This window comes from Capsella rubella, unplaced genomic scaffold, assembly GCF_000375325.1.
Source record: "Capsella rubella cultivar Monte Gargano unplaced genomic scaffold, Caprub1_0 scaffold_8, whole genome shotgun sequence".
Taxonomy (NCBI): Eukaryota; Viridiplantae; Streptophyta; class Magnoliopsida; order Brassicales; family Brassicaceae; genus Capsella; species Capsella rubella.
This window is the reverse complement of record NW_006238916.1, coordinates 1156729-1168648: the sequence shown is the minus strand read 5'-3', so window position 1 is coordinate 1168648 and position 11920 is coordinate 1156729. Positions and strand designations below refer to the sequence as shown.

Below are 11920 nucleotides of genomic sequence, written 5' to 3'. Positions count from 1 at the left end.
AAAATCATATTTTCCCGCCGAAACGAAAAAATATTTTTTTCCGCTAAAACTAAAAAATCACGTTTTCCACTAAAATGAATATCATGTTTTCCCGCCAAAACCAAAATATCATATTTTCCCGCCAAAAACGACAAATCATGTTTTTTCGCCAAAAATTAAAAGAAATTGTTTTACCGCCAAAAACGTAAAATCACGTTTTCCCGTAAAAAAAAAATCATGTTTTCCCGCCGAAACGAAAAAATCATTTTTCCGCTAAAACCAAAAAATCACGTTTTCCACTAAAACGAAAAAATCATGTTTTCCCGCCAAAACGAAAATATCATATTTTCCCGCCAAAAAAGCAAAATCATGTTTTTCCGCCAAAAATTAAAAGAAATATTTTTTTCCGCCAAAAACGCAAAATCACGTTTTCTCTGTAAACTGAAAATACATTTTTTGCAAAAAAAAACACAAAATCATGTTTTCGAGCCAAAACCGTAAAATGTTTTAAATCTTATAAAAATTATATTTCATGAAATAAAAATTTTAAATGTCAAAAATAATAATTTCTAATTTTTTGGTGTTTATTTTTTTAATCATTAATTAAAATTTGTATAATTAATATTAATATGAAAAAATTAGATAACACGGGTATTTTAATCATTTTTAAAATCAAACCCACCTAGATGAATATGCAAAATGGAGAAACAAACATATATTCATTCAAATAGATCATCTAGATGAATTTTTTTATTTTTTTTTCGTTTTGTCATTTAGCATCCAGATGAATCCATATAAATTTTTTGGGAAAAAATATTATTGTGTATTTTGGGAAAACATATTATTGTGATTTTTTTTTTCCAAAAATATCACTAAAAAATATATATATTTTTAAATACCAAAAAACTAAAACTAAAATTTTTAACATTCAAAACTAATTTCTAAATGTTAAACAACCATATTCCAAAAATATACCCTAAATATAAATAGCCAATCCAAACATAAAAAAAAAATAATTGCAAACCTTCAAAAATCTAATATTTGTGTTTATGGTATTTTTGAAAAATAATTGTTTTTATAGTATTTGTAGAAAAAAAACACAAATAAAGGTATTTTTGGAAACAATAACTTAACATGTGTGGATATTAATAATTGGATATTTTATCTAAAATTTTCATTTGGTAAAGAAAAGTCCACGAAAAACCTCTGAGATTTGAGTGGTTTGACCAGTGTCAAATGAAAAAAGCATCGTCGTGAACAAAATTCCGGCAAATTTTGTTCCAATTGTCAAAGCTCGAAATTATGACCAATTGTGAAAACGATGCGGGATTCGTCTGCATCAGCTGCGTAGACGAGGTACGGTGCTCATTCGTGAGCCACCTCTCCGAAGCTCTCCGCCGTAAAGGCATAAATTATGCGGTCGTAGATGTAAGTAGCGATGAGCTTTTTTCCAAGGAGTCCCGGGAAAAAGTAGAGAAAGCTAGGGTTTCTGTGATTGTATTACCCGGAAACTGTGAGCCAAGTAGAGTATGCCTTGACAACTTCGCGATGGTTCTCGAGTGCCAGAGGAGGATGGTCGTTCCTGTGTTGTACGGTGACAGTCCATTACGGGAAGAATGGCTTAGCGAACTTGATTTGAAAGGCTTATCACCAGTTCACAAATCCAGGTATTCACTATATGTCATTTACAGAGATTTTAAGCTGAAATTTTGTTGTTTGTGACTTGTCAGATAGAGTTGAACAAATCAAAAGAAAAGTCTATTCTACTCTCTGGTTTTTACTCGCTTATGTTACAAATTGGTAAAACTTTTTTGGTTGGTTACTGTAATGTGCAGGAAGGAATGTAGTGACTCCACACTTGTAGAAGAGATTGTGGGAGATGTGTACGAGAAGCTCTTTTATTCCGGACGAATTGGAATCTATTCGAAGCTGCTGGAGATTGAGAAATTGGTTGGTAATCAACCGTTTGGCATCCGCTGTGTTGGAATTTGGGGTATGCCTGGTATAGGAAAGACGACACTTGCTAAAGCAGTCTTTGACCAAATGTCTGGCGCCTTTGATGCTTCTTGTTTTATAGAAGACTATGAAAAATCTATTCATGAGAAGGGTCTTTATTGTTTGCTGGAGGAACACCTTTTGAAAGAAAGTCCAGGGAATGACGCTACCATTATGAATCTGAGCTCTCTTAGAGACAGATTGAACAGTAAGAGAGTTCTTGTTGTTCTTGATGATGTGCGCAATGGTCTGGTTGCAGAGTCTTTTCTCGAGGGGTTTGACTGGCTAGAACCTGGAAGCCTGATCATCATAACCTCTAGAGATAAACAGGTGTTTCGCTTATGCCAAATCAATCAAATATATGAGGTTCAGGGTTTAAATGAGAGAGAAGCTCTTCAACTCTTCTTGCTGTGCGCTTCTTTAAAGGATATGGGAGAGCAGAATCTCCGCGAGTTTTCACTGAAAGTAATAAATTATGCTAATGGAAACCCTTTGGCTATCAATGTTTATGGAAGAGAGCTGAAAGGTAAGAAAAAACTCTCAGAAATGGAAACTGTATTCCTCAAAGTCAAGAGACGTCCTCCATTTAAGATTGTCGATGCATTTAAAAGCAGCTACGACACACTTAGTGACAACGAAAAGAACATTTTTCTGGACATAGCTTGTTTCTTCCACGGAGAAAATGTCAACTACGTGATACAACTGCTTGAGGGTTGTGGTTTCTTTCCACATGTAGGAATTGATGTTCTTGTTGAGAAGAGTCTGGTGACTGTTTCAGAAAACCGAGTGCGGTTGCATAATCTGACCCAGGCTGTTGGCCAAGAAATAATTAATGGAGAAACAGTACAGATTGAGAGGCGCAAAAGACTATGGGAACCTTGGAGCATCAAATATCTATTAGAATATAATGAACCCAAAGCAAATGAAGAACCTAAAACAACCTTCAAACGTGCTCAGGTCTGTTATATTTTGATAGTTTCATATTTAACCTACTTTATGAGCCAACAGCCTAATATATCCACTTCCAATATCCTTTCAGGGATCTGAAGAGATCGAAGGAATGTTTCTGGACGCGTCAAACTTAAAATTTGATGTGCAGCCCTCTGCTTTTAAGAATATGTTGAACCTTAGATTGCTCAAGATTTACTGTTCCAATCCCGAAGTCCATCCTGTAATCAATTTCCCTAAAGACTTCTTTCATTCTCTTCCTGATGAGCTAAGACTCCTCCATTGGGAGAACTATCCTCTGCAATCTTTGCCTCAAAGTTTTGATCCTAGGCACCTTGTCGAAATCAACATGCCGTACAGTCAACTTCAGAAACTGTGGGGTGGAACCAAGGTAAGCAAAGTCTGATATACGTCTTTCACCCTTATCATTACATAACAAGATTTGTTGTTATTTATTTGTCTTTTTTTCGTCTTCTCAGAACCTGGAAGCGTTGAGGACGGTCAGGCTTTGCCATTCCCAGCATCTAGTTGATATCGATGATCTCGTAAAAGCTCAAAATCTTGAGGTAATTGATCTCCAAGGTTGTACAAGACTGCAGAATTTCCCAGCTGCAGGTCAATTGCTCCATCTACGAGTTGTAAATCTCTCAGGTTGCATAGAGATTAAAAGTTTCCTAGAGATTCCACCAAATATTGAGACACTACATCTACAAGGAACTGGCATATTAGCATTACCACTTTCCACTGTTAAGCCAAACCACAGAGAGCTTTTGAATTTTCTAACAGAAATTCCGAGTCTTTCAGAGGCCTTGAAACTTGAGCGTTTAACAAGTCTGCTGGAATGTAGGACATCTTGTCAAGATCTTGGGAAGCTTATTTGCTTGGAGCTGAAAGACTGTTCTTGTTTACAGAGTCTGCCAAACTTGGCTAATTTAGATCTTCTCAATGTTCTTGATCTCTCTGGCTGCTCAAGGCTCAATTCTATTCAGGGTTTCCCTCGGTTTCTGAAAGAGTTATATCTTACTGGCACTGCGATAAGAGAAGTGCCACAACTTCCTCAAAGTCTAGAACTCTTGAACGCACATGGATCTATTGTGCAAAGTCTGCCAGACATGGCTAATTTAGAATTTCTCAAAGTTCTTGACCTCTCTGGTTGCTCAGAGCTCGAGACTGTTCAGGGTTTTCCTCGGAACCTGAAAGAGTTATATCTTGCTGGCACTACGTTAAGAGAAGTGCCACAACTTCCTTTAAGCCTAGAGCTATTGAATGCACATGGTTCTGTTTCTCTGAAATCTATTCGTCCGAACTACTATAAGCTTCCTATGCACTACACATTCAGCAATTTATTTGATCTATCTCCACAAGTGGTCAACGATTTTTTGGTGAAAGCGCTGACTAATGTAAAACACATATCAAGAAAGTATATGCAGGTAATACTCTCTCTTGTCTACTTATTTCTCCATTAGCTCTCTTTCTTTCCATCACCCCCACAGTCCATTTCTCCTTCTCTGTCCGCCTGTCTCCCTCTCTCTGTACCCATTTACACCCTCCTCATATCATATTTGACTTATTTTGCATTATTGCAACAGAATCTCAACAAAGCTCCGACTTTCAGCTTCAGTGCGCCCTCACATGCAAATCAAAATGCACCACTTGGTCTGCAACCAGGGTCATCTGTAATGACACGACTAAATCCTTATTGGAGGAACATGCTTGTGGGCTTTGGTATGATGGTGGAAGTTGCATTTTCGGAGGACTACTGTGATGCTACAGGTTTTGGCATAAGTTGTGTTTGCAGATGGAGCAACAAAGAAGGCCGCTCTTATAAAATAGAAAGAAATTTTCACTGTTGGCCTCCAGGAAAAGTTGTTCCAAAAGTTCTAAAGAATCATACGTTTGTCTTTTGTGATATCAACATGAGCCCGAGTACCGATGGAGGAAATGACCCTGGTATCTGGGCTGACTTAGTTGTATTTGAGTTCTTTCCTATCAATCAGCAGACAAAGAGTCTAATTGATAGGTTTACAGTGACAAGATGTGGAATCCGTGTAATAGATGTTACAACTGGCTATACAAGTCTGAAGAATATATCACTAGTTTTGTCCTTGAATCCGATGGAGGTTTCTGGTTATGAAGTAGTTGAAGAAGTATTAAGAGTCAGTTATGATGATTTACAGGAGATGGATAAAGTTCTATTTCTCTACATAGCGTGTTTGTTCAATGACGAGGATGTTGATGTGGTGGCACCACTTATTGCCGGCATTGACTTGGCTGTTAGCTCTGGGCTCAAGGTCTTAGCCGATGTGTCTCTCATAAGTGTATCATCCAATGGGGAAATAGTGATGCATTCTTTGCTACGAAAAATGGCTAAAGAAATCCTCCATGGACAAGCCATCGTGCTATCTGATTGTGAGAGTACCATGGCCGACAATTTGTCTGATATACCAAAAAAGTAAGTTCTCTTTTTATATTAGCTTCAGATAGACTTAATTTTTTTATTTTCTTCTCATTAGGATACATACATTATTTAGTAGATAACAATTTTTTTTTTAAGACCAGATAAATTTGATAATATCTAAGTATATATAACTTTCACTTTTTATATTGATATTATTTACATTGACGATAGACGCAGGAAACGCAACATAAAGAAAGTAGTTTGCGCTACAGCCAATGAAGATCTATGGAGTTGGCGAAAGTACGGTAAAAAAGAAATCTTAGGTTCTCTGTTTCCAAGGTACTGATTTATTTTCTATATATAGATTTTTTTTTTGTTATTCTCCCGATCCAGTTGTGTGTAAGTGATGAAATGGATTGTCACTTCACGTGTTTGTGTAATTAGATTATAGTTAGTTATGTTTTTGATGGTTACTTGAAGTATTAGTTATATTTTTGTTCCTCAGGAGTTACTTCAGGTGCACTCACAAGTTCGCGCAAGGTTGTAAGGCTACGAAACAAGTGCAACGTAGCGACACCGATCCAAACATGTTCACCATTACTTACTTATCTGAGCATAATCATCCATCGTCCACTGAATGGATGGCTCTCGCTGGCCCCAGCCGCCCCACTCGTTCTACTTCCTCCTCCAACTACTCAGCCGTAACTACTTCAGCCTCATCTAGAGTTTCCCAAAACAAAGTCAAATCAAATAAACTCCACTTGCCTTCCTCCTCCACTCCTCCTGGAAATGCGGGCGTCCAACTTAAAGAGAAGGACATGGAGGAGTTTCAGGACAATATGGAGTTGGATAATGACGTTGAAGATATATGCACACTGGAATTGTTCCCAGAGTTTCAGCATCAGCCGGAGGAAAACCCATCGTCAAGCACCTTTGACAACAAGGACTGGTCAGATTGGTTCTCAATGTTCTCAATCCCAAAGTTTCAAGATCAGCCGGAGGAAGGCCCATTTTCACCAGATTGGTTATGGGAGTGATATATACCTAAATGAGAGTAATGGACACATGTAAGGTTAAGATTATAAGCTGGCTTCAAGGAAATAATGATACGGTGCTCCCGATTAATCCTCCACAAATTCCGAAGCCTAACACCGAAATCCCCCTACAGTTGTCTAACCGACAATCGCTAACACCTTGTAGAAGATTGGAATGATTAGTTTGCTTTCTTTCATCCATGCGTTCTTTGATCTTGGCCAGTTTGTCTAAGCACCATGTTGATTCAGTGTAACTGTTTCAGAAGATTCCGATCACAATCCTTGAATCCTCGATAATCTTGTATCCAGCTTTTGTAGAAGATCTTGAATCACCATGATTTTAGCTTCATCCATTCCTTCTCTAATCTTCAAAGATCATCTAAACACCGTCTCGATTCAGTGTACATGCTGCACAATCCTCGAATACTCAATCGCATCAATTGACTCATCCGCAAACATGTTGACTCTGTCCCATTTCAATGCTTTCTCGAGCTTGTCAATTTTGGAAGAAGAGATTGAGAGTTGAAGAAGGAGAACAAAAATTTATGTGATTGTTTACTTTAACTAAATCGAGATCCGTCAGACTGAAAAAGACAAAAATGCCAATATATGATAGCTTATGTCTTGTGAATACTAAGAATAATCTATTAAATGGCTAACCTGATAAGTTCATCATAAATTGCTTTGTGTTTTGAAATTTTCAAAAGTTTGGCACCAATTCTGTTTTAGTATTGAGACATGAGAAGCAAAATGTTGTACAATAACACATCAACATATAAAAGATTAAAAAGTTTTAGTATTTTCAGTTTCTTGTTAAAAATATTAAAGATTAGTAGACAAGAGAAGCTACTAAATTAGCTCTCTATGAAGCTACATATTACAGCTAGCTTCACCATCAACCTATCATCCCTCGCGGTGATTGCACCACAATATTCAATCATAATGGAAGAAACCTTCTTATTCTTCTCAAGGGACCCAACCATCTGTTCTCTACTTGTTCCAAGTCCTCTCTCCTTGAGCTTGCCTCCCAAGAACCAGACTCAAATACTAAACTAAAACCGCATTTCAATACCTCGCAATTTGAAGCCTTGCCAGTACCATCTATCACTTCAAATTTAATGGAAGCCTTAGTAGGAACACATTCTTTCTCACCATCCTTTTCTTGAAATTTGTTGATATTCAACCAATTGGTGTAACCGATGAATACATGAGTCGACTTAATCATACGTTGTTCGTCAACTGTCTCAGATAATCCTCCAACATGGCAATTAAAGTAGCTAGAGGATGTCTCAACATTGTTGAACTCGCATATGCATTTCACCTGGAGGTTGTTGTTTTGAATTGTGTGGTCTTTAAATGAGACAATAGCACATAGAGCTATTCCAACGAACCCACTTTTACTCCAATGTCGAGGGAGCTCAGGATCCAACACTGCTCCAGAAGCTCTGTGACTAAACCAAGCAGGAACTTCACTTCCAGGAAAACAGGTGGCAACCAAAGCTTCAAAAGCAAGACCCTATAATGTAAAACAAAACATAATTAATATAATTTGAACTGTGGATGAGCTTTCGGGATGATAGAGAAAGACCTTATTGTGGCGATTTAATGCATCTGAAATCATCCTGCTCTTGTTGTGAGCATAGCATATGATTTCTTTCTTTGCGTCTTGCTCCAATTTCTCACAGTTAGTGAAAATGAATGAGCAGGGGATCTTCTGCGTTGGCATAAGAAGGGCCAGAGGACTCGCTACTTCTTTTAGTGAGTTGCAAGCATGTGCATCTAAGCATTGAAGATTAGGTGGGAGCGTTGGAATAGATAGTAGATTCTTGCAATACTTTAAATCGATCCAATTCAAATGATAGAGTTGACTAATGCTAGAGTGTAGGCTGCATATCTCCTCATTTCTGCTTAAGCATAGACGCCGCAGCATGGATAGACCATTCATCCCAGGTGACCGATGCAATACCACTTGGCCTTTGAAGTTACAAGAGTGTAATAATATGTTGGGCAACTCTTTTATTTTGGTCCCATCAAGTAGCAAAATCTGCAGATTTTCCATTTTCTCCTTAGTATCAGGAAAACTCGTAAGCTTACCACAACCAGAGAGTATTAGTTCTTCAAGAGCCTTCAGCTTGTCAAGACATTCCGGTAGAAACTTCAACATTTTGCAGTCTTTGAGATTTAATAACACAAGTTTCTGGAAGTTTTGGATGGCCCAAGGAAGATTCTGAATTGCAGTGCCATCTAAATGTAGAAATTCAAGATTTTCAGAAATCAGCTCGAAATTGATAAATTTTGAGCAGCCACTGAGGATGAGAGTCTTCAGGGAGACTAAATCCAGTCTTTCTGGTAGAGATGACAGCATTGTGCATCCTCTGAGGTTAAGGAAAACAAGACTTTTCATATTTTTCATCTCTTCTGGCAACTTATCAAGAACAGTGCAGCCTTCAAGATTTAATCTCCGGAGATGAAACGCCTTTGATAATGCTGACAGGTCAGTCAACTTGTTTGAATAACTTAGATCAACCCACTTCAACCATGGCGTTTCCTGTGACAACAGCTCAGAACAAATTTACCACCAATCAGCTAGATTTCAAAGGTTGTTTTAGTCATATAGGTATCTCGGATGTATGTTTACGTTTGCTTGTTTCTTTCATGTTTAGATGGTAATGTAAATATGCTTTCCTTCAAATGAAACTAGTTCTTATCCGAGTTCAGTTGTAAATTATAAACCTTATGGTTGCCTACTGTGCAAAAATAATTTATAAGAGAATGAAAAATGTAGTTATGAAAAATTCCATGTATGCACGAACTTGAAAAAACAAATGACACCATAGTGTACTGTAGCAATGCAAAGAGGGTACATGGAGACACACCTTAACAGCTTCCCAAACCCGTTTAATCTTACTGTAAGGCAGCCTGAGATCAATGAGATTTTCTGGGTTGAAGTCTGGTGGAAGTTCATCCAATGGAAATTTCAGCCAGTGGAGATATCTGATCTCTTGAAACGGGAACTCCAGTCCATCAGGCAAGTTTACTTTACAGTCAACATCACACTGCTTAGGACAAACAGAGTCATATACTTTGAGGTATCGCAGATTCTGCTGGTTGAACCTTTCGATAAAAATGTCCGGGTCTATGGGGATTCCATCCTCAAGTTTGGACGTGTCTAGGAATATACCCCTCACCTTTTCCATTTCCCGGAAACAAGTCAAACGACAAAGAAATTAGCAAAGCACATATGAAGTAAGCCAGCCTTGAACTCCAAACATATGACTCAAGAAAGTACATTGACGTAGTTTAGACTTTAGAGGGACTTGAGATTTCTTTTACCTTTTTTATTCTCTGACTGAGGATGATCTGTTCAGAGCGTAGGGTGTTTTTAATTTTTTCATGATTCCACATTCTTTTCCCTGACTTATTTTCATCAGATGAACCAAGTTCCTGGCCAAATGTACACAGTAGGTTATGCATCTCTATTCGGCCGGCAGAAATGCATATCAACAATTTTTCAGCAAGATCTCTAACAACTTCACTAGAATCAGGGCCATATGGGTCCAGTAAACATTTCACATAATCCTCTTCTTCTGATCTGAAGAAACAAGCGATGTCGAGAAACGCATCCTTCTGCTGTTCACTTAGTTTGTCATAACTGATTCTCAATTCACTTTGGATCTTGGGATTGCAACAATGTGGCAGTGTTGCCAGTCTTGCTTCCCAGTGAGCCTCATCTTCTCCACAAAGCTCCTTTCCCAGTTCCTTGAGGGCTCCTGGATTGCCCCCAGCATAATCCACATACTTTTTGCATAGCTTCAGTAAATTCCCTGTTTTACTGGAATCTTGATCGTTAAAGGCATGATGTTTAAAGAGCTCCAAGGCATCTTTATCATTCAGCCCAGGGACAATATAAATATCGTGAACCAGTTCTGCGATCGTTGACTTGTCACGCGTCGTAATGACAATCTTGCTCCCTTTCTTAATCCACTCGAGATTTTTAAGTAAGAACTTTACTTGGTTCTTATGGCTCACATCATCCAAAACAACAAAAATTTTCCTTTTGAAATTTTGAGCCTTATGATTCAATTCTTTACCATTCAGAAGTGTATCTTTCAACCAATCTGATTCGTCATTTATCTCCTCACGGATCACCCGGATAATCTTTTTAAACACAAACCTGTTGTTCCACTTCTTGAAATGCATTTCAGCTAGAGCGGTTTTACCAATCCCAGGCATCCCAACAATTCCAACAATTTGAGTTTCGAGGCTATCAAAATCCAACTTTTCTTCTAATTGCTTAAGCCTTTGTTCCATTCCATAGTCAAGAGGAAGCGCTTTAGGCTGTTCGATGTGGCTAGAGGATATGTTACCATTAGAGTCACTTACAGATGAGAGATCTTTAGAAATCCCGTTGAGAGGAATCACCTCAAGCACTCTTTTGACAGAGTCAACGATCTTATCAACGAACTCTCTCTCGTTCCTGCAATTTCGAAGAAAAATCAACAATCAATGAAACAAAACCCTTGAGAATAAGAAGAAACAGGTCAAACAATATCACAAACCTAAAATTCTTCAGATTCAAGCCTATCTTGCTTGGAACAGAATCCAAAGCGTTCTCCCAAGCAGAGATATTAGGTCTTTTCCTTTTACCTTCTCCGTAGAGCTTAAGCCCAAACTCACCCTTCTGCTCTTTAACTTCCTCAGGTGTGACATTGAAGAAGACGGGGATGATTCTGAGTTTTCCTTTCTCAACTTGTTCAGTGATCTTCACAAGCTCGTCCAAACACCACTTCGATTCAGCGTACTTGCTCGAGAAGATGCACAGTGCGATTTCCGATTGCTCGATCCTCGTGAAAAGGACGGTGAGATCTTCGCTTGGGACCTCTTTCGTGTCGATGTAGTATTTGATTTCAGCTAGCGTTAAGGCTCCTTCAAGATGGCTGATGAAATTGCCGCGCAATTCTTCTCCCCGGAAATTGATGAACACTTGCCACGACTCTCCGGAAGATGCCGCCATCGGAAAGTTTTTTTTGGTTGAATCGTTAGGAGAAGTTCGAAAATTGAAGTCAACTTCATATAATCAAGTTACACTAGCAGTTAGTACACACCAAGTTTGAGTGTTTGACCGGGTTTTTTTTCCGATAACACTTTTTTTCTTTTTAATCGGAAGATCCTTCGCTTTGGCAAGTCGTGAACCGGTTTAATCTGATTGGATTAATGTTTCAAAATTTGTATAATTTCCGATTTAAGAAAATTATATGAAGAAGTGGACATGGGTTTACATTTTACAAAAAGAATTTTAAAATTTTATTTTGTAAAATAGATTTTTTTCCGCGTATTGGTATTTAAATGAGCCCAAAACAAAAGTCCATATCCATGTGGTCACATGATATGGAAAACAATTCGCATCCGGGATGAATTGATCCCGCACTTAAACCAACATGGCAACTCTTTCACCAGATGGGAACCTCCACAACCACCATGTGGTTAAAATGTAATTTTAGGGAATAGCTTGCGTTCAATTTCGAAGGTTCAGTACAATCACAATATGAAAGCTTATTATCAACTT

General features: G+C 38.1%; 2 protein-coding genes across 2 annotated transcripts; one reads left to right on the top strand and one right to left on the bottom strand.

The window, feature by feature from the left end:
• The first annotated feature begins 1243 nt into the window (after window positions 1-1243).
• LOC17875137 (disease resistance protein RRS1) lies at window positions 1244-6707 on the top strand. Its single transcript, XM_006279832.2, has 7 exons — window positions 1244-1646; window positions 1815-2931; window positions 3014-3313; window positions 3402-4352; window positions 4512-5374; window positions 5552-5659; window positions 5826-6707. Exons 1-7 carry the CDS (start codon window positions 1282-1284, stop codon window positions 6355-6357), a joined length of 4236 nt encoding a protein of 1411 aa, XP_006279894.1. The 5' UTR covers window positions 1244-1281; the 3' UTR covers window positions 6358-6707.
• Window positions 6708-7074: 367 nt separating this feature from the next.
• Window positions 7075-11368, bottom strand: LOC17876659 (disease resistance protein LAZ5). Its single transcript, XM_023787189.1, has 5 exons — window positions 10914-11368; window positions 9688-10831; window positions 9231-9542; window positions 7943-8902; window positions 7075-7870 (listed from the first exon to the last, which is right to left on the bottom strand). The coding sequence occupies exons 1-5, from the start codon at window positions 11366-11368 to the stop codon at window positions 7292-7294; spliced, it is 3450 nt and encodes a 1149-aa protein (XP_023642957.1). The 3' UTR covers window positions 7075-7291.
• Window positions 11369-11920: the final 552 nt, after the last annotated feature.